Below are 23201 nucleotides of genomic sequence, written 5' to 3' on the forward strand. Positions count from 1 at the left end.
CTGACACTGAGCATTTAAAATATTGACTTCAATATACAAGTGGTGAGAAAAGAAGCGACTGCTGCAACAACGCTGTATTGTAAATTATAAACATGTTATTCACATATAATTATTGGTAGGGATAAGTAGGTCGGGCCAAAATTTTGGTAGGAACATGTCACTATGGTCCCTATGCAAACTTATGATTTTGGCCCTCCATGTACCTCAGGGTTCACATCACAATGTTTATTAAAAATCATCCCCCACTTGGGGTCCAGACTCCCGGTTTGGGAACCATTGTACAAGAAACAAGTGGATTAACATAATTTGGGGTTTTATTAACTGTAGGCTGAAAATAAAATAACTTTCCATCCATCTTCAAATACGCTTAATCCCAAATGGGGTCGTAAGGGGTGCTGGTGCCTATCTCCAGTGGTCAATGGGCGAGAGGTGGGCTACACCCTGGACAGGTCGCCAGTCCATCACAGGGCAACACAGAGACAAACAACCATTCACGCACACACTCATACCTAAGGAGAATCAAGAGAAGCCAATTAACCTAACAGTCATGTTTTTGGACTGTGGGAGGAAGCCGGAGTACCTGGAGAGAACCCACGCATGCTCAGGCAGAACTTGCAAACTCCATGCAGAAAGACCCCTGGCTGGGAATCAAACCTGGAACCTTCTTGCTGCAAGCCAGCAGTGCTGCACTGTTACGCTGAGCAGCTATCAACTATTTGTTGATTTTGTCAAATAAATTAAAACTGTAATTTGTTATGTTGAATCAATTGTATGTTGCAAAAAAAGAACAGTCATGCACTGGATTTGATTTAGCTGGGATCAAACCAGGAAGCCTCGCCTGGTCCCTGCTGCTGCAATCAGTGGCACTGATGTGATATCACATGACAGCGCTGGGCTTGGTGCTCTGTATCCTCGTTGGCGGATGTGACACCGGGGATCAGGCAGTCCGCAGATCCTCCTCCAGCAGCGCGCAATGATCCAGCACATTCGTCCTGGACAGAGCTGCATGCTGTGGATCCGATCACACCGTCACGGTTCCGCGTAAAGCTTGAATTTTCTTTACATACCAAACGACCGGTGGCTCTTTTAAGTCGAAAACGCAGTTTTTTTGTTTTCAGAGGTGTGTCTTCCTGCAGCAGATAGAGGGGATTTCCCTCGGTGTTCAGCCACAGGCTCACCTGCAGAGACAGGACCATGCGCTCCCAGGCTGCGCTTCCCCGGTAAGTTCCAGCGGTGGACTTATATGCGTAAAGGAAGGATGGATACAAAGAATTAAATCGCTTTATCATATAAACAAAAAAGAAAAAAAAAGTAATGGAATGATTTTTTTAATAGTAAAAAGTGCAAAAGAAATGATTAACCCTTTCCCACTTAAAGTTTAAGGAACTTTGGAAGAAACAATTAATAATTTGAAACTCATAAATATGTGTGGGTCAAATAGCTCTTTTCCAAAAAAAAAAACACCCCGTTTTGTTTTCACTGCAACATGCTTTTCAGCTGCTCTTTATGGTTTAAGGTAAGCCCCTAAGGCCAGTTCAGGAATTTTCCATCAGTGGCCTGATCTTGTCCTTCTTTGCCATTTTTACTGCATGAAACAGTGGAAAGTTACCGCTGCAAAATTTCAGCTCGGATCAAAATTCCTCCAGATTAAAAACCCTCTCCAACTCCCATGCATGTAATTAAATATGCATGATAGAGACTTTAGGAATGAGGATGTTTTATAAGGCGGTCCAGACATGCGGTCACTTTCAATCAGTTGCTTTGCAGAAATATTTGGTATGATATTTAACATTTAAACTTGCTTTTCACAGGTTCTTTAATATGCTTTTTGCTTCTTATAGGTTTGGCTCCCTTTTGTGTCTCCTTTTCCTCCCCTCTGTTTTGTCCTCCTCTTCTCGGCGTCAATGGATTCTCCAGCGTATCCCTGTGGTCCTGCCCCAGCAAACAGAGGCTGGGCCGACCCCGCATTTTGTGAATGAGGCCCGCCTGGATGTTGCCTCCCCCTGTGACCCCGAATGCCACAAGAAAGCCCCTCGTCCCAGCTACTGGGATTTGCGCAGCTTTTTGGCCTACGAGACTCTCCACTCTAATGGTCAACTCACAGAGACTGCTGTTGGGATTTATGGCTACAGTCCATATGCCAGTACCAGTCCAGCTCACTCCTCTGGGTCTTCTGTTAAGGCTAAGGGGTCCCACGTCAGAAGAAAACGACAGATATTTGGACATGATGGACGTTTCAGTATTGCAGGGCAGAACTTCCTACTCAAGTACCCCTTCTCGGTGACGGTCAAACTGTCCACTGGATGTTCTGGTACACTAGTGGGGGAACGACACGTTCTGACAGCGGCTCATTGTGTCCATGACGGCAAAAACTATGTGAAAGGAGCCCAGAGGCTTCGGGTTGGCTTTTTGAAGTCAAAGCAACGGGATGCACAAGATCCATCTGTCTACCTTCCCTCTAACTTCACCAATCACATAGAGGGAGGTGCTGCTCAATACTCCCCACCTGTCAATGACAAAATGAAGTTCCAATGGATCAGAGCCAAGCGCACCCATGTTCCTAAAGGTTGGATTAAAGGAAATGCAAATGAAATCGGGATGGACTACGACTACGCTTTACTGGAATTGAAAAAACCACACAAACGTCGCCACATGAAGCTGGGAGTCAGCCCCCCAGCTCAGAGACTTCCTGGCCGTCGTGTCCACTTCTCAGGATTTGACAACGACCGCCCAGGACAGCTGGTGTATCGCTTCTGTCAGGCTGGTGAGGAGACGTCGGATTTGCTGTACCAACACTGTGATGCTCAGCCTGGGGCCAGCGGCTCTGGAGTCTATGCCCGGATGTGGGATGGGCGGCGCCGGCGTTGGGAGCGAAAGGTGATAGGTGTGTTTTCGGGCCACCAGTGGGTAGAGAAGAAAGGAACATCTCAGGAATTTAATGTGGCAGTGAGAATCACACCTCTTAAATATGCACAGATTTGCTACTGGATTAAAGGAAACTTTGTGGACTGCAGAGAAGGATGAGGACGTTGAAAGGGATGCAGTAACTAAAAGAACTGTGCCATACTCTAGGAACTTTTTCAGATTTTGTTAAGCTACAACCACAAACTTCAACACATTTTAAGTTTGTACACAGTTGTAGTGTAAGAAAAATGATGCACAGTTTTCATGATTATTAAAAAAACATTTAAAGTGTGACAATTATGCATAAAGCTTTACAAGGTCAATATTAGGTGGAACCGACCTTCAATACAGTTACCACTGCGGCAGTCTTTGGGAAAGATTTCTACCTGCTTTGCACATCTAGACACTAAAATCGTCCCATTCTTTGCTGTGATAGATAAGATGTTGAGGCCACTTGGGGCTGAACTTTCACTCGACTAATCAGATACATTTGTTAAGATCAATAGCATTATATTATGGATTTGGCTCTATGCTCGGGATTTTTTATTTAAGCAATATGACTCTTAATCTATGGCGGCATGACATGGTGTCATCATTACCATATGGCTAAATAGCATGTCCACTCAATGAGGTACATTCTCCATCTTGTGTTTTGTATACTGCAAGCCCTCTAAAAATATATCTATGTGGACCGTTTGCCAGGAAAGGATTCTCAAATTAGTCTAAAAAAAATTTATCATACTTTAAGAATAAAAATACAGGTATTAATGGTATTATTAAGGATAATACTTATTGAAGATTTACCACTCGGTCCTGTAGAAAGATGGACCTTCAAGGTCTGAAGTCTTTTTTTCAGCACTGCCTTAAAACTAGTTAAGAAATTAAATGAAAAATAGTTTATTTGCTCTCCCTGCTTTAACCACCTTCTTTTGATTCCCCTTGACCTGCCTGCTGTATTCCTTGAGTGTTTATGATGCTTTATCAGTAATATCCTCTTAACAGTCCTCTGAGGTGTTTACTGAACCACTGCTCAAATCCAGATAATTGGATTTCTGGAGCCATTATTAGCAACTGATAACTGTCTTTTGGTAGAATCAAGAGTAAATGGGGCTTGAAATATATTGAAAACTGTGCATCTTTTTCCTTCCCTTTCATAACTATAGGCTACTCTGTGTTGGTTACAGCAAATCCAAATATACTGAAGGCACTTCTCTGAGGCACTGCATATTCCTCTGGAATGCTGGAACCCAGAGGATACCAGTATTTATCAGCATTTTTTGTTAACACTGAGATTTCTAAACAACTATAAGTATTCATTTCTTTGTCCCAGTTGAGGAGAGTTAAGGCCGAAAACCTCTTTAAGAAAAATGAAGTGAAAATGTGTTTATTGCTGCAACCTAATATTTTAGGGGAAGAGGGTATCTGCTGTGAAAAATTAAAGTGAGTTTTAATGAAGTGGAAGGCAGACTGATGGAGTGGGCATGTTCTCTTTTATTCCAGCTAAAACTTTTGCTACTTTACTTAAAAATGCACTGTCAAGACTTCCTTCTACTGAAAATGTTACCTGTGGATGAATGTACACGTCTGTAAAACCAAAGTTGCCTTTTTCCCGTCTATCTTGCACCTCAAAGTAGACATAAAAGGTTTTGATGATCATACTTTTTATTTCAATGGAGTCTATTAAATTCATTTGCGTTATGTAATGATTCCTGTTTAACTAGGCTTGATTGTTGTACTCCGCCCTCTAGTGGGAACACAAAGCACTGCATGACTCAACAAAACCTTTCATGTCAACAGCCTAGATTCAGTTAAGCCTTTTTTTTTTGTTTTTTTTTGTTTTTTGCTTTTCTTAAAATCCAAGACAACAGAAAATGTAATAAAATATATTCTTTGAAAAAAAATATTTCTTACAAGACAAAACATAACATGAATTAACACCATTAACTTTATTTCAGGTGTCAGAAAATCCAGAAATGGTTTGTGGAATCTGAATACTGTCATATGCCGAGATACAAGGATCCTGGTCCTATATCTCAACCAGTGGAGACACAGAATAACCAGAAATCTGAACCTGGATCCTGTGATACAGCACAAGAGAAAACAAAAAGAAAATCTCTTGATCAATTTGAAACAATTGTTTTATGTAAACTCAAATAAGATCAAATACATTTCACAGCAGTGGGATCAAAAAAAACATGAGATCTGTCAGAGTTTAGACTTTTGTCCAATTTAAAGTCTCCAAATCTTATGGAATAAAGCCTAAACAGCCTAAACAAATGCAGAATCTAAAAACCTTCGAGTGATGTTACTCAGTTAAGAGCAAGTGAAAGATGGAAGAACCACATTCAAAGCTTACATTTCAATCCCCATGCTGATAAGGCTAGTTGGAATTAGCTACAATAACATGCAACCTCAGCTCGCTGCCATCTACTACATTCCTGTGAAAAATGTGAAAAACAGCACCAAAGAGCAAACCCTTAGATTAAACCTGGTACCTGTATTTTGCATTGAGTTTATTAGATTTAGCATTTTCCTTTTCATCAATACTGAAACCAAAGTAGGTGGTAGCAAAGAAGCTTAAACAGAGAAAGCAATAGAGACCATGAAGGTGTTCAACAAGTGAAATGAAACAGAAGGTGATCTTTGTTTTGTAACTTTGCATATGGGAACTGGAAATTTTACAAGAGTATTTCCTGCCAGCCTCTACTTTGCCTTTAATTCATATCAAACAGTAAATCCAGATCGGTGAGCAGCGACAGCTTTTCGTTTTTTTAAAGTTGAAAAAAGGCTAAAGTGCGGGTATATCCAAAATGATTTATCTACCACTGTCCCTTCATTTTATACATCTTAACCCAACAAAAGACTAACTGGATGTACTTGTCCTCCCGTTTAGGGGGCAATATTTTGTATACCTTTAAAACAGAAACCAGTAATAGAAAATTTAATTTAGCAAGTCAAATTGAGGCCAGACATCAATCAAGCTTTGAACTTAAAACGGCACCCGTTTCCTAACTGTAAGTTGGGAAAACAAATTATGGAATAAGTTTTCATTTTAATTCGCTCTTAGGAAATGCCAACAGTCTATTGAACTACTCCACATTTTTGCAAATACAAATACAAAGGGTCCGGTATCAGCGGCAGTCATAACCGATCTGAAGCGAGGTGGAAAAACATTCAGCGCAGTTCAATCAAATCATTCTGCTGATGTTTATTTCATCAGAAACTTAGAGATTCTGCTTTAGGGAGCAGTTTGTCATTTTTGGGGAATATATTTTGGTTTAGTCAAATTAGAAGCCACTCTCGTCTTTGTCTGGCTAGAATCACCAGTCATCTAAGTTCAAATGAGCCAATGAAATAAAACACAAAAAAAGCCAGTTTGGCCCACATTACATCCATATACAACATAAAAAAAAGGAAAATTTGTCACATTTTGTTGATCGACTTTAGTTTTATCTTGAATAAACTAGAGAAATTTGTAACGATCCGAAAAGAAGTATCAGCCTGTACCATCTAAATGCCAATAAGAGGATCTGAGCAAAATGACAAACTCCTCTAAGAGCAGGATCTAAAGGTTGACATGCATTTTCTGCATGGATGCTAAATTATGTTGCCTCCAAAATCAATGACCTGTAGAGAAGGGATTCTGCGATGAAGCAAGAAAAAAACCAAAAACAATCTGGATCTCAGGCACAAATCCTTTTGTTCTTCTTAAATTCCTCAATTTATTGACTGACATCTTGGGGCCATGTCCAATCTGATTGGCCACTTGCACTTAAAGGATCTTTGGTGAAAGTCACCCCCAGGCATTCCCTGACCTCCCCGTTGTCTGGCAACAACGTAACAACATGCTGACGTCATCGGAGCTGTAATGCCCGGTGTAACATGTAATAGTATACAAAATAAAAATATTCTTTTAAATAAGCATATACAAACATTGCATTAAAAATAGAACCGTATCAAAAACACAGAGGTGAGTTCACAGTCTGTACCCCTCCGACCCCTGGCTCCACATCCAAAGTTTGAAGGCCAGGTCTTGTTGTCCTTTACTGTGACTTGAGCCCCGAACTGTTGGAGGAGAGCGGGTAGGAATAGGCTTTGCCCAACACAATGCGATCTCGGAGAAGTTTAAAAAGCACATAGTAGTTGCAGAGGAGAATAAGGCCCAGAGACAACGTGTGGTTCCAGCGCTCCGAGCGCAGCAGAGAGTAGAGCTGGTATAAAACCACGCTGGACTCGATCCCGATCAGCAGGTTTAAGATCCGCAATGGCTTATGAAACAGGAACTGTAAGAACAGACCAGAATTGAAAACAAAAAAAATAATATTTAACTGAGTCAGAGATAATAAAGGTTTCACTACATTTTGCATTTCAATGTTCTATGGATTCAGTAAATGTTAAAATTAGAATGTCTATTTGATAAACTCCCCATTTTGTGCTGCATCTGCCCATCTTGCACATTCACAAAAGAAGTAATTAAGGGTGCTAATGGATACCAGGCAGAGCAAACACTTTCAAAAGCAGAAAAAAAACATTCAACATGCTAGCTGTCGCTTCCTGCTGAAAAAACTACGCTGCTGAGTGTTTCCATATTCATCCTGCATTATCTTAACGATAACATTAAACCTCATATGCATGGTAAAAAGTTTTATTATCATTGTATCTTTTGTTTAAACATGTTTTAGAAGGACCCATCCAATACAGAACATATAAGTAAAGAGCATTGTTACTTTGAAGCACCACCTGCTACAGAGTCTGTTTGGTTCCAGATAGAAAATTAATACGTTTTTGTAGTTTTCTCCTCTCAAGTAAAGATAAATTATATTTTTTACTGAATAGATTTTTATGTATTTATCAAAACAGAAAGCTGCTTGCAGTTTATTTTAAACCGTTCATATTAACTAGTTATCCTGTTTATTTGAATGCAATCTGAGAAAACTGCAATAAAACCTGATTAAACACTAGAGCACAGCAGGAAGCCGTTAGCTGCAACTACCAATCCTTAATCTATCATCTTGTTTTCCATTTAGTGGAATAATTACCATGCATAGATGGCTTATCACAATCCTTCTCTAGACAAGCCTGAAGTCGTGAACAGTTTTAACAATATTTGATGCAGTTAGAAAAACTAAGTCCTTTTATTTCTGTAACTTATCTTTAAAATTTAACCAATTTAATGAGATTTCCCTAAACCTCCTATAGCACCTTAAAAAGAAAATAAATCCAGCCTCTGAAGCGGATGAGTAAGTTTCACAAGTAATAAAGTATAAATCCATGAATCTAAACAAAATAGATGATATTGCATAGAAAAACTAAAGAATTCTTAAAATAAAGGAGATAGTTTAAGTTGTCTGCTTTGTAAATGTTCACACCCCTAATATAAAGAAATGTATGTGTGCTGTTAGAATGATGGAGTAGTAAGAGGTTAACGATGTGCAGCAGCTCGAGTTATCTCAGCCTGCCAGGACTAGACTGTAAAAGGCTAAGGAGGAAAGTATAGGGAGCATCGAGGAAAACAGAAAGTAAATGTAACACAGCTCCATTTTTCTTTATTAATTTACTTTTCCTTTTGTTTTTTTTGTTGCGTCATGCCATGACTATTGCTTCCTCCCAACAGTTTTTGACTTGGTAAACGCCTCTGCTGTTTTCTGTAGTCATGTAAATAACAGACAATGTGTCAGACAATCTGCTGATCTTAAGTCGGAGCTGTTACATTTACTTTCTGTTTTCCTCGATGCTCCCTATAGTTTCCTCCTTAGCTTTGGTTAAGAAAATCTGAATTAATTCCTTTTAGATGTTACTGTCCCCGTTACTGTTGATCTTTTTTATCTTAAGCAGGGCTACAGGGAGCAGGCTATGGTCAGGCAGTTTTATCATGTGGGCGCAGTTTCACTTCTGTTTTTTAACCTCATCACTGTCAAACTCGTACGTGTCAAACAGCCCCTAAAGCAGATTTATTCTCTTTTCTTTCTTGTTACCCACAAATCTTTCAGACAGACCCTTTAGTTTAAATGTCAGACAAAGATCATCTAAATCATCTAAAATAAATATTCGAAAAAAATATTTCATTGATTAGGAGGAAAATGCCAGTTAAACCTTTAAGTAACCGTCCTGTAAGGGTAACACTGTGGTGATGGGCTGTCTGCTGGGGGCTGGGGGGTCTACACATTTCATACATAAATGTATGACAAGGACATGAATACATGGGATTCATTAATTTCAGTTCTACAGGTGGAGGTTTTATATCTGTAAGGGGCTCTTTTTGCTCTTTGTCAATATGTAGGTTATTTTTCCAAGTTCTCTACATTTGAAGATGGTGCTTGTGATGTTTTTCAGTCTCTTTAAATTATCCTTAGGCGTCTCTTTGCTTAGCTCGGTCTAATGTGCTTCAAAACATCCTATTTATTTTCTACTACTAGTATTCTTGCACATTCTCACTGGAAAAACAACATGCAGTTACAAACATACTGCCATCATAAAATAAAGTGCAACAAGTGTCTTTTCACTGAAACTACTGAGTAGACATCTCACAGCAGTCATTATGACATAATGACGGCATTGTAAGCACTATAAGAGGCGACATTATGGATGAGCTACCCTGAGTTACTGAGAATGCACAAAAGGGAGGAAATAAAATGGTAGGAGAAATTATTTTTACCTCCTATGTTAGGAAAAAAATTGCTAATTTTTTTTTTTTTAGCTTGCTCCTTCTCTTTAACTATAGGAATTTTATTCCACACAGTGGGGACTTATCATCCCCGACTGGGCCTTCCTCGGGTGAGGGTGTGTAGTGGTAACAGACGTAAAACCCGAAGATCCTGAGGAAACGGTATTAGGAGCTGAAAGTTCAATATTATTATCAGGCAACTGAAAATCGCATAGTATCACCACATCGATCTTTACCAACCCCATAATTTTTTATGGTATTTCATCACAAGGTGAAGAAATAGAATAAAATTGCCACTGCAGTGTAGGAAAAAGGCAGAAAAAAGTAGCAAAGAAAAGTTAAACGTCCACATGTTCCGCTCAAACCCACCAACTCCACCCATTTATTGTGAAAGAATTTGTTGATAATAATAATTTTAATGTATTTTTTCTTCAAATGAGCATCACTATAAAAGGAAATATATAAATTTATTAATATTCATGTATTTAAGTTTCTAGAAATAAAAAAATAAAAAAATCAACCAGGGGGTCAAGGTAGTGCAAAATAAAAATAAAAAGTTGATTGTTGCTAGAATAAAAGTCTAACCAAACTCTTTAAATATGTCTTCAATAAAAAAAATAAAAACTTTTACTGATGTTTAAAAAATAGTTTTTCCTTCCCTCCTTTAAAAATTTTCCAAAGAACACAGGGACATAAAAGCAGCTCTGATTAAAAATGAGATACTCACATAAAACCTTGCATGTGACACATCAGAGGGGAGAGCAACATTATAGGAACCAACAGCCTTATATAGACATCGGCTGTGTCGTACCAACACCCCCTGAGGCCAAACAGTGCTTTCCGACCACCTGAAAGACATCCATACCACAGAAACCATGAACAATATTATTTCTCCCTCTCTCGGGGTATAGACGTGTGTTGAGGAGCCACCTACACATGCTGAGGTGTGTTACTGTATGAACCGTGCTCCAGTTTCTGCCAGCGGCCCAGGTGACCCGCCGAGCGGTGAAGCAGGTCGCAGTAGCTGGGAGGCAGCAGCTGGCTCATCAGCATCACAAAGGCATTGATCCATACCATTATCAGATGCTCACAAGACCAGCGCATGTCGTAGTACTGTGTACTCTGTTGAATGGAAGTGCATGAGATTAGTTTTAAAAGAGGGAAGAATTACTGTGTGAATGAAGGGTTGGGTATGAACTGAACTAAATGACACGTTTACATCAAAAACAGCATTAAAAGAAAAGGAAAGACACCAACCTTAACAAAGCAGAGAGGCAGGAAGGCTACATAGTAAGCACTGAACAGTGAGTTGAACAGCACTTCTTTAATTCGTCGGTTAAAATCGCTTTTCAACTCCTCCACCTCTGCTCGAATTAGCTCAGGTGTGTCTGAGTGTATGTGCTGTGGGCAGGTGTGCGTGGGCATATGTGGGGGGCTAGAGAACTGTTCTCTGATGTTTTCTCGTAAAAGGAAGAGAAAGTCGCGGGGTCGGAACAACGGGGATTCTGCGAGGTCGGTCTGCTGGTGGTCGGCGGGGTACTCGCAGTCGGACGCTGATGCTTGGCTCTTCCCTCCCTCCTGATGGAAACAGCAGAGAGGGACGTACACACCAAATCTGAAGAGGACAGTGAGAGAAACAAAAGGAGAAAACAAAGAAGAAAGAGGTTTACATGATGCAATGTATATTGTGAACACATAAATATTTGAAATGCTGAAACATACCAAGGGAGAGCAAATTGCATTTTCTGGACCCATTAGTGCATAAAAGAAGAGACTCAACAGCATTACTGTACCATAGTGAATAAACAGATTGATCGCCAGCTTTGGAAATTCTGATGAAGATACATATTACTATCATCTCCCCTGACAGCGGGCATACACTGGCTGAAGACGGACGCGGCGGCTTTGAGGAAGAAGGTCGCTATACATGCGTCCCGACAACAGTGGCCCAAGAAGGCTGATTTGATGAAGAGCATCATTGTAATCATAGTCGTTTCTGCTTTATCTGTGACCGAGTCACAGATAAGAAACCTTCTCAGCTCTGTCTGAGCCACTCCAAGGCCAGCAGAGACACATTGGCCCTCCAGTGTGTCCTGGGTCGTCCCCTTCCCAGGGGGATGTCCGTGGAACATCTCTCGAGCAAGGTGCCCAGGGCCGCGAAAAAAGATGGCCGAGCCACTGCACCCAATTAGGGGTGAGTATTGCCTTGGGTGTTGCGATACGATATGTCTCATCATACAATGATATCCTCATATTGCATAATCACCATATATTTCAATATCTTTCCTGCAATCAAAATTAAATGTATAGATAAAAAAGTAACCGCTCAGTTATTTTGGAATCCATGTTGCTTGGGGTTTGAGTCAGTTATCGTCTTTCACTGTGACTGCCTCAACTACAGATATGGCGCTGCTCTGCACAATAAAAGGGCTCCACAGCGCCGTCTGCCACACTGGCGGTGCAGGGGTAGCCCATTCTCCCTCAGTTTAAGGTAAAAATGCTTTGCTTAAAAGAAAACAAAAAAATCGATACTAGGCACTAAAAGATCGATATAATATCAAACAACCCAAAATCACAATATATCGCCAAAATTATTCCCCCCCCCCCCCCACACCTCTACACCCAACTCCTTTCAATGTTGAGGAGAAATGGCTCTACTCAGAGCCTCTCCCAGATGACTGAGCCCCTCCCCTTATCTCTAAGAGACAGCCAAGTCACCCTGCTCATTTCAGACAGTTGTATCCAGGGTCTTGTCCTTTGGTCATGAACCAGATTTCATGACCATAGGTGAGGGTAGAAACGTAGACCGACTGATAAATTGAGAGGATTTTTACTCTGCTCTCTCTCCACCATGGCAGGCAGCTCCCGCGTTTTAGCAGCAGCTGCACCGATCCATCCATCAATCTCCCGCTCCATTCTCCCCTCACTCCTCAGGCCCCCAAACACTTTAACTCCTCCCCTTGAGGCAGGAACTTCAACCTGAAGGTGACATACCACCTTTTAACCAGTCAAGAACAATGTTTACAGACTGGGAGGATATGATTCTCATCCTGGCAGCTTCACACTTGACTGTTAACTGACCCAGTGCATGTGTTTACCAATAGACAAACCAAGACAACCAAAGCTCTGCTATGTGTTGGCGACCTGGTAGAATATGTTGGCACCGGCAGGTTGTAAAGTAGCTGCACACTTTTTGTTTATTTCAGACATACAAGTATGTAATAAAGACAGTATGTCCATATAACATAAATTAAAACAGTCTGAAAAACTGTGTATTGGCAGAAGAAAGAAGTTTATAATGCCCACCCTCCAAAGCCAATTTACAATGGACTAGAAAGCAAAGAAAAAAAGATAAATAGATGGCTACCGTTTATAATGCATACCGACGTATGATTTTAGGAAAATATATTATTCTACAATAATAACTAAAAGAAAAAGCTAATGCACCCAATATCTTGCTGCTCTTAATTGCATTCACGTTTCATAATTTTTTATTGTATTATTCTTACATTTGTTTTTAAATCTTGTTAATGTTGTACAATCTTTAGCTCCTGATCTAATTTGTTCCATACATCAACCCCAACAAAAGAAATACAATGTTTTACATGTGTTCTTGTTTTTGGTTTTCTGAACATTTTATACCCTCTGAGATCATAAGCACAGACCCTGATCAAAAACAGACCCTGAATATGTACTGGCAACATATTTTTTACTTTGTACATAAATTGAGCAGTACAAAAAAATTTACAAAAAGTTGGTTTGTATGCTCTCTATATTCTGCTATATTTACAATCTGAATAGCTCTCTTTTGAATTATGAATAATGGGTTTAACTTAATTTATAGGTGTTTCCCCACACTTCAAGACAGTACATCAGGTAAGGCAAAACTAATGAACAATACAAGAGATATAATGTTTTTTTTATTTAAAAGGCCTTTAAATTTATATACCAAAGCCAATGTTTTAGATAACTTTGATCTGATATAGTCAATATGTGGTTTCCAACCTAACTTATTTTGTATCGCTACCCCTAGAAATTTTACTTCACTTACTCTTTCAAAATCTATGTCTTTATTTTCAATTTTGTGTGCACATTAATAGCAAGATTTGTGAATATTATAAATTTTGTTTTCTTTAAATTTAAGGTCAATTTGTTTGAATCAAACCAACACTTTAATATATTTAATTATTTTCCTATATTCTCCAATAAGGTTTTTAAATCTTTACCAGAACTAAGGATATTAGTATCATCTGCAAATAATATAAAATGTAATATTTTTTAGACTAAACATATATCATTAATATAAAGAATAAATAGTAAAGGACCCAACACGGACCGCTGCGGTAGACCAGTGGTCACTGTCAGCAGCTGCGAATCAGTATTTCTAATATGAACATATTGTGAGATATTCTCCAAATAACTCTTGATCCAAGAAAGAGCCACAACCCTAATTCCATATCTACTAAGTTTTTAAGCAACAGTATCAAAAGCTTTAGTTAGGTCTAAGAACACTCCTACAGTGTATTGTTTATTATTAATCGCATCAGATATTCTTTCCACAAGATCAACAAGAGCCAGGGCAGCAGACCTATCAGGTCTGAATCCATACTACTGCTCACAGAGAATATTATGTTTTACAGTAAAATTATATCATCAATATTTTTCAAAATTGAGATAAAAGGGATATCGGCCAGTAATTAGAAAAATCGTTCTTGTCCCCAGCCTTGTAAATAGGACTAACCTTAGCAATCTTCATCTTTTTTTGGGAAACCTGCCTAACTGCAAGGACTGGTTACAAATGTATGGAAGCCGTTTGGCAATATACTCACTTCTTTCAATACTGATATATCTAATCCATTCCAGTCTTCTGATTTTTACTTTTAAAATTTTTAACAATTGTAATAATATCAGCAAAGAATTTATTAAATTCATTTTCAATGTCATTAGATTGGTTGATTTTACACTTCTCTTTTGTTAAAAACTTTGTGTAAAACTTTGTGTATATTTGTTCCTACTTTTAATTTCTGTTGTGCATTTAATCACTTATATAGGTGCCAAAAAGAGACAGAAATTTTAGCATGATGTAAAACAAGGTTCTCAATCCTGTTAGGTCCAATTATAGAGATAAGCACACTTCTCTTCTTTTCCTTTAATTTATTCCCGACTCAGGCATTTCAGAAACAGAGCTCTAACCAAAGTACTGTGATTTAAAGTTCAAAACCCATTTGTGTGTGTGTGTTTGGACCTGATACTTATAATTCAAGATCATTTCCATTTTGCAGATTAAAAAATAAGAATGAGAGCAGGATTATGTTAAAGACACTCGATCTTCCGAAGCGGACAAGACTTAGCTTTGCACCTACAACTGAAGAATCAAAATCTGAGAATATATGAGCCATTCCATCTTTACACAGATATGACCTAGCCTTGAACCTGATGCCCAGCTGGTTCAGACTAATTCACATCGTCCTGCAGGTGAGGAAGTCCCAGGCTAGTATACATGTTTTGGCAAAACTCTAAATGTGATTTCAAATATGCAAAGTGACTCATCTACAACAGACTGAAGTTTGGAACATCTCCCGAACAGCAAAACGTTTTCAATGGCCAGAATTCAAGTCCAGTCCGGTTTTACAGACCTTTGTAGATAAGCCTGCTTTAAATATGAAAGTCTGCTGCCAAAAATAATCTCAACTTGTCTGTGGTTTTAAATTTTAGGCTCATTGCAAAACTTCCTTCTCTTAAAATAAATTCTGGATAGACTAGAATTAGTGCAGCTCCAGTGCCAAGAGTGAGCGAAGCAGTAATCAAATCAAAAGGTGGCTACTTTGAAGGATCTAGAATATAAAACATATTTTCAGTTGTTTCACGCTTTTTTGTTAAGTATATAATTCCACATGTGTTAACTCATAGTTTTGATGCCTTCAGTGTGAATCTTTAATGTTCATGGTCATGAAAATAAATCTCAAACAGTGTTGAACAGAATTTCTGTCTAAATTATTAATATACATTTCTTTCTTTTTTTTTTTTTTTCACTGACACTATACATATAACACAGGATGGAGACCACTCCCCAACTGACTTTTAGACAAATAGGGAAGAGAAAAGGTGTTTGCACACCAACTTGATTGTGACACCTTCTAACACGCCAACTGAGCAGGGAGGCTTCATTAGCATGACATCCCAGCCTAATTTTGGATTAAGTATAATGCTATCTAAGTGTTTTTATCAGAATTTACATGCTAATTTATTAAACTAGTAGCATAAAAAAGACATTCACCTCCTAACATTCGATGCCCGGATAAATGACTGATATGACCCAGTAGCAGTTCTGTAGAAAGTAATCTGCTTTGACTCACGGATAACCCAGGAAGAGGAGGTTAAGGACAGAGTGGTTCCTGCACAGGTTGACCAGCGTCCAGCAGAGCACCCATCCACACATGGTCAGGAGGATGAGCCGAGCTGCAATCAGTACGATGTAGCGCAGCAGGGATCCTCCACCGCTCTGGGATACCTGTGCCATAATTTATTCAAATTATCCAACATAAACTTCAGTGGTTCAGATGTCAACTGACTGAGCACAGATCAGTTTACCTCGGATACAATCGTCCAAACAAGTCTCCTGGCCAACATAACAGCGATAAAGGTAGCCAGGTGGTAGTCCATTAGATGAAAGTTCTACAAGGAGAAAAATTTATTTTCTAAAAATCATCCACGTTGTCCTACGTTACCTGACCTAACATCTGTGGGATCTTACGAGTGATGTAGAGGCAGCAGGGTGACTGTAGGGGTACCACCACACTGTCCTGTAGATGTTGATGTACTGGACAAACAAAGCAACCAACAGGTAAAGAAAGAGTAGGAACTCAAACAGGAAGCTGCTATCCAGTGGCAGCTCGGGGATCCTGGAGTGACGGACTGGCTCCGGAGTGATGAGAGTAGAAATAGGCGGAGCAGATAGGCCCACAGAGTTACTGCTTCTGAAAGAATCCACACCAAATAATGCAGTTAGATACATTTATTCACGTTCAACACATATAAATCTGTTGAACTTCATTTTATAAAGCTTTGATGCAAAAAGAAATACTAAAAAAGATGCGATGCATAAATCCTTACAGTAATACATTGCAATGCAAATGTATACACTACTTCTGGTCTTCCTCAGTGGTGAAGCTGAAATTTTAATTTAAGGAGAGTCCTAAACAACATATATTGGACGATTTTGAAGCTTTCTATTTTTTTACTAACAGGAATCTGGAACATTATTGTAGGAAAAGAAAAGAGTCCATCTCTCCTTTATTGAAATGATCTGCATGCTGTCTGTAGTGATCATAATGTACGGCAACATCTTTTACAGGTATATTCTGAGTAATATGATATCAAACTAAACATCAGAATGACAGAATGTTCTTTTGCTTTCAGAATTTCCTCCATTTGCATAATGGCCAACCTATTTTAGATGACTGCAGAGGCAGAGTACTTTCAAACAGAGAGAGAGAAGGAACATCCATTCATACGTTCTGGTTGAGACACGACTGATGCAGTCGGAGACCTGCCACATCTGTGGTTGCTGAAACATCGTCAACACTTTTTTCGGCTTAAAATGTGGAAGTTGCCACAGTAACAAGAAGCAACCTATGATCTGAATCCATCCTGCTTTTCTTAGTTAAAGTAAAGCTGAGCCCTTGCTTAAAGGTATCAGTTTTGGGTCAAATCAAGATTAAATAAAGAAAATAAATGTTTGACAAAAGCAAACATGTTTCTTTCTTCCCAAACTATAGTATATCTTGTCACTAGTTACCCATCTGTCAAGGAAGCATGATCAGTCCTGCGCATGCACGAACAGATACACATCCGGGTGCCCATAAAGAATGTGATTATGGAAGTAAAATTACTTATTTCTATCCATAACTCAATAAAAAATGCTAATACACATCTCTTCTATGACTTTTGCGAGACAAGTTTGATACTTTTTACATTATCTTCGTTCTCTGATGTCATCATGGGACAGGCTCAGAGCAGTCCGGCAAATATGAATAAACAATGTTTATCTGCTTTTTAGTTGTTTCTTTCTTTAGATTACGCACTATATAGCATAAGGTTAAAATGAAACAAAGACATTTAACTCAAAAACACTAGATTATTATTATGTTTAAATCCAAAGCCGAAAAAGTTAGCCGCCGTTTACTATATTTGGGGAGGGAAAACGTCATTTAGGTATTTTTAACAAAATAAAACCGTGGCCAACCTGGATGTTCTTCTAGATGCACATGCGCAACTGAGCTGATAGCGCATGCGCAGAACGGATCATGCTTCCGGGACAGATCAGGTGGTGACATAGCCTATGCTCTTTAGTTCATTAAGTAAATGTATTCATCCCTACAGAAAACCCTGTAAATAAGATAGCAACACTGTTATATATAAGTCCCTCCACTACCTGGCCGTCTTCAGCTCTACGTTCCAAACAAAGTGCTCAAAGCTGCGTATGTGTCTACCTGTTCCTGAGGCCCGTGCCATTGCTGACGTTGCCTCCGACCAGAGTCTGCAGGGACGGCAGAGAGGAGCGAGTTAGCTGCTGTCTGCTTGGACCCCTGCGGCCTCCTGGCATGGTCGCCAGTTACCGATCCTCTCAAAAACCCACCATGTACTGCAAGGGCACTGCAGGAGGTGACAAGGAAAACAAAAAGGCTTCATTTAAAAACAGATAATAAAAAGAAGCAATAGAGAACAAACAAACCTGAAAGTTAAACAGTATCTGACAAATAAACGAGATGCAATTAGAGTACAGATGTGAAAGGAGGTATTAACTTTACAACCTACATGTAATGTAGGAGTTAATTAAAAGAGTGGAACAGAGGCTTCAGTTTATCAGTGGACGGGTTCTTAGCTGTTGATGCATTTATATGGTAACATGAATTTTATATTAACCCTTTAAAGCCCGATCCAAGAATAAAACAAAACAGAAAATTACTTTTTTTGGTTTGAAGTCCTTATTTGGCCTTTTTAACAAAATATGTAAAAAAAAAAAAAAAATACATTTTTGTTATTAATAATTTATTACTATGCGATAAGTCAAGATTATTTTTTGTGTAGTCTTCTGCCCTCTTTTATCAGGTATATCTGATTGCGTACAATAGGATTTTGATCAAAGTTTTTACCATTAAATTATGCAAAAGGTGTCGGACGCAAAATATTTCAGAAACCGTATGTATCAAACATGATACATTTGGCATTACAGGGTTAATGCCTGGTTAAACGTAAAATGATTATTACGTTTTTTATAAATGACAAATAAATTAACAAACATGGATTTGTACTTTTTGAACCACCTACAGATATTCTAATGCTCCTTTACATATTTAACATGATCATCTTTACGTTTAATACAATCATTAAAAAATACTGTGGCCAGGTTCAAACATTGCACCATAAAAAAAGTTATCTCTATTGTTTGAACGTTCTCAGTATTTCATGAAAGTAGAAAAGCTTTTTGAAAGATTTCTGAGCTAAAAGCAGTAAACCACTAAATCCTTAGCGCCTCTTCGCTAAAACATCAAATGATATAGATCTAGATGTATAGACCAGAGGCTTTCTACTTAATAGAACTGGAGATAACTGCTGACGCCTGCGCATCCGAAGCTCTTGTTGCAACATACCTGGTTTCTGTCAAATAACAGCTTAAATACAGAGAAAAATCACTGATTCTCAGTGGCCCACAACACCCAAAACAAGACCCAGCTTTTCTTAGCTCATCTTGGAAAATCTGCTGCTTTAAGAGAAACCATACGAAATAACATGAAGAGAAAGGAGGAATTTATCTACATTGTTTAATCTATAAGATACAAGGTCTCTGAGACAGAAAGGAAAATAACCCAAAAAAAGAAATTACAGGTATAATTATATCAAAAAATAAATTTTACTTATAAATCATGTAGAAACAGACAAAAAAAGCTGATTGGACCACAGAAAAAAATCATCTAAACTCCCATTTACAGTTTTAATTCTCCATTTAGAGCCACTTTAAGACTTTCTGGAGATTCTGCAGGTTATGAAAATAAGTAAATGTTAAAAGACTGTTTAAGGTGTATTTCAGCCTCTGTTCATTTTCTAAAATGTCACACCCAACATGACACTTTATTACGCTGATGTAGATGTATACCAAAACTTTTGGCAATAAATTGGTCAATTTAATTGAGCAGGTTTCCTCTAAAATATATTAAAAGCCCAAGCAGTGGCAAAACACCTTGGGTAATGAGAAGAAACTGACAGTTTACTTCAGTTTTATTATCTTTTTTTTCACGGCCTGCATACAAAAGCATGGATCTCACTATAATGAGAAGAAAAGCTTTGAACCAGACTTAGCTAAAGCTGCTTTAAACGTGCAAAAAAAGCGTACACAATACAACAAATCGTAAATAATAATAAAACTTACAATAGTTAAGTATTGATACCTAGTATATTTGAAAATACTTACACCATAATTAATATAAAAACATGACACATTTCTTAAAAATATTAATTGGATTTTATTGATGGATACTAAATATAAGAAAAACAGATATGCCAACAGTGAGTAATAAAAGTAGATTATAAAAGACATTTTTTTTAGATTTTGAGATAATATTTGTGAATCTATTGAAAGTCATCATCATTAGTAATGGGTTCTTTATGTCAAAATTGGAAGAAAAAATAAAAAAAAACAGTATTGCCTGAACTCAAAACCACTGCCCATGTTAGGAGAAAAACATCAAGTTTGATGGCAGTGTAAAACTAAACACAGTAAATGAGCAACTATCAGTACCTAAGATCACATTAAACCGTCAGCTTATTTAAATGGAAAACTGAGAAACATATGGTTAATGCTTTTCCTGATGAAATTTAAAAGTGAAGTCTTTGCAGAGGTATAATACTCAAAGAAACAACCCATTAAAGTACCACCAATTAAAAGGACCCGTTTAAAGTAAAATTGCATAAATGCAATATCAACTAGAATACATTGAGAAGATCCAACTGCATCCAATAAATCAGTACAGAGGAGAACAATAAGATGGTAAAATAGGTGAAGTTATGGGTTGCAAGTTAAATTATGTTCCTTATGTTCAGATAATCTGGGCAGAAATCTAAAAACAAAAAGGGAAACATAATCTGGTAAAATGCAAGTGTTAAGTAAAAGTTTTCATCAATTTAGTTTCAGTGTGGTTTTCATTTCTGTAAAAACTCGTACACTATTTTGGACGTAACTAATGCAAAAACACATACAAACAAAAGTGAAAACTTTACATCTGCGGTTTCTCTGAACCTATCACTAACAAGGCTGCGTTATTTATTGATGCAACGATATTACTGTAAACAATAAGCATACTGATAAGACCTGCCTGGACTGCCATAAAAGTTATAATCTAAGCTCTATGAATGCAGGCTCTCTGTGTCTGTAATTCATCTCTTTAATACGCCATAAAACATTTTAGACAACAAAGATGCGGTGGTGGTAAAAGGTTTCAGAAACTACAAACATCCTTCATTTGAATGGCAAAAACAAAAGCTTTTAGCCAGAAACAATATCCATCAATCAGCCAGATTAACTAATCATTACCTCCAGTCTATGTGAACCAAAAGAAGAAACACCTTTCATCTATTTCTTTATTTAAGGCAAGTCACTATGGCAATCAATAATCAATACTATTGCATATTTTCCTAACACTGTGCAGCCTTAATCACTAACTTTTACACATCAGATGGCCATATAGGATTCTAAAGGGTAGAAATGTAAAGTTTCCATTTTGATTTCAGATCTCTAGAAACTTTTTCATTTTCAAACCTCAAAATAAGGAAAAAGCACAAGAATAAACTGCATCTTTCAACCAATGCTTTTCTGACATCACATACTTATTTCTGTTACTGCTGCTCATAATGCATGTAGAAATGGTGCTACTTTTGCTCTAATTGAGACAGTGTCTCCTCAGAAAGGTTGAGTTCCACTGTTTCCATTGTTTCTTTAGTAAAACAACCAAGCAAATGGGCTTAAAAATTGAATTTCTGACACTTTCTAAATTTACACTAACTGAATTGAAGCAACAAGGAAATGTCAATCATTTTATCTTGACATCAATTTCAGGGGCTCTGTGGTGAAATTCGTGCAGTTTGTTGATTTTAAAACTAATCTTGTTTTCTTCACCTGTTATAACACAAGGCAGAGCCTGGCAGCATTAAGCTTCTGCATGTTTCCTTTATGCTGATGTGTTTTATGAAAAAGATGCTGATAATGGGGCACGTTGCTGCGATATTAAGAGTTTGAGCTGCATTCACAAACAGGAAACAGACGTTAACACGAGCGCACGCGCACCACAAGGGACCTAAATTACAGCTGTGAGTCAAAAGTGAAAACAGGAACTGTTGTATACAGGCATTAACTGCAAGGAATGGGCCTCTTTGGGAGTTTAAATGGCTTTTTTGGGATAAAGTAGAGCTGAGCAGATGAACTTGTTGGACTTTTCCCCCCCTCCGTGGTGTTTCATGGCCACTGACTTGCTAAGACATGCACTGGAGCTGCTTGAATCATAGCATAAGGCTGCGGTGTCGCCTTTGTTCGCCCCAAGAAAACTTGCGAGAACAGTTTAGGAAGCTCGCTTAGCAATGAAACAACACAACAGAATAAAATGCGTATCCGGGGCGGTTTTAGTTTGAGTTTAAAAGCGGAATCTACTCACACAACATCGACAACATGCGGGGGGGCTGAACTGATCCGAGCGAGGATGCATCAGTCAGTTGTGCGGCGAATCCATGCAGCGACGGGCATTTCTCCACCTTCTAGCTTCGGTGTCCAACGCTATGCGGGCGAGCTAACGACTTAGGACGGTAATGGCGACGTTGGAGGGTCGCTTTTTCCTCGCCTGTAAACATAAAACGGGTCTGAAAGTTGGTACAGGGCTGGAGGAGCAACAGTGTAAGTGCGCTGCACAGAGACCGACGTGGCAAACCAGCACCTCCTTTGCTCGTGTCGTCATCCAAACGCGACTGCGGAGAGCCGCCCGTTGTAAAATGACAGATGGCCAGCTCTTTTTAGGGATCCGAATCATTTGGCTGAACTCATATTTTCTGATATAATGAACCCTGGAGAGGTGAGGTTATAATGACTTCCTTCAGTTGCAAGTCCAACCATCCAAAATCAGAGGACCATTATAAGGTCTTATTGAGGTCTAAAAAGAAGAGGAAAAAAAAAAAACTAAAATGTTAGAACTGTAAATATACAGTCACATGTTTATATATATATATATATATATATATATATATATATATATATATATATATATATATATATATATATATATATATATATATATATATATATATATATATATATTAGTGCTGTCAAAATTATCGCGTTATTAACGCGTTAACGCGAGGCCATTTTAACGGCGATAATTTTTTTAACGTGAGATTAACGCTATGTGGTTTTATGGTACAATTTTCCAAGTACATCCCGCTGCAGCCTGCGGGGAGGCGGGGCTATTTTCCCCCAGTCTATGCATTTCTCATAGGCTTCTAGAGCGGAGCTCCTCAAGGGAAAAAGACGCTCATACACTGGGTGACGCTAGTGCCTTTTCTTTAAGCCCCACCACCAACAAACAAGTTGAGT

The 23201-nt window shown here is 38.4% G+C and overlaps 2 protein-coding genes across 3 annotated transcripts; one reads left to right on the forward strand and one right to left on the reverse strand.

Moving 5' to 3' along the window:
- The first annotated feature begins 907 nt into the window (after positions 1-907).
- Positions 908-3196, forward strand: LOC119782299 (serine protease 23-like). Its single transcript, XM_038283199.1, has 2 exons — positions 908-1220; positions 1842-3196. The coding sequence occupies exons 1-2, from the start codon at positions 1195-1197 to the stop codon at positions 3022-3024; spliced, it is 1209 nt and encodes a 402-aa protein (XP_038139127.1). The 5' UTR covers positions 908-1194; the 3' UTR covers positions 3025-3196.
- A 1639-nt stretch (positions 3197-4835) lies between these two features.
- Positions 4836-22564, reverse strand: tmem39a (transmembrane protein 39A). Of its 2 annotated transcripts, none has more exons than XM_038283198.1 (9): positions 22273-22564; positions 18061-18223; positions 16323-16542; positions 16160-16243; positions 15925-16079; positions 10826-11183; positions 10503-10690; positions 10296-10416; positions 4836-7187 (listed from the first exon to the last, which is right to left on the reverse strand). In XM_038283198.1, exons 2-9 carry the CDS (start codon positions 18171-18173, stop codon positions 6948-6950), a joined length of 1479 nt encoding a protein of 492 aa, XP_038139126.1. In that variant the 5' UTR covers positions 18174-18223; positions 22273-22564; the 3' UTR covers positions 4836-6947. The 2 variants fall into 2 exon arrangements, with proteins under 2 accessions (XP_038139126.1, XP_038139125.1); XM_038283197.1 differs by having other exon boundaries at positions 16323-16545.
- Between the last annotated feature and the right edge of the window lie 637 nt (positions 22565-23201).

Source organism: Cyprinodon tularosa, unplaced genomic scaffold (assembly GCF_016077235.1).
Source record: "Cyprinodon tularosa strain WSP-4 unplaced genomic scaffold, ASM1607723v1 ctg191, whole genome shotgun sequence".
Taxonomy (NCBI): Eukaryota; Metazoa; Chordata; class Actinopteri; order Cyprinodontiformes; family Cyprinodontidae; genus Cyprinodon; species Cyprinodon tularosa.

Bases quoted from the DNA above. Each gene is read 5' to 3' on its own strand.
- LOC119782299 (XM_038283199.1), top strand. From the start codon at position 1,195: ATGCGCTCCCAGGCTGCGCTTCCCCG. The intron at 1,221-1,841 runs GTAAGTTCCAGC...TGCTTCTTATAG, and splicing joins TCCCAGGCTGCGCTTCCCCG to GTTTGGCTCCCTTTTGTGTC.
- tmem39a (XM_038283197.1), bottom strand. From the start codon at position 18,173: ATGCCAGGAGGCCGCAGGGGTCCAAGCAGACAGCAGCTAACTCGCTCC. The intron at 11,184-15,924 runs GTGAGTCAAAGC...TGTCCTCTTCAG, and splicing joins CTCCTCTTCCTGGGTTATCC to ATTTGGTGTGTACGTCCCTC. The intron at 7,188-10,295 runs GTGAGTATCTCA...CTGTTCTTACAG, and splicing joins TGTCACATGCAAGGTTTTAT to TTCCTGTTTCATAAGCCATT.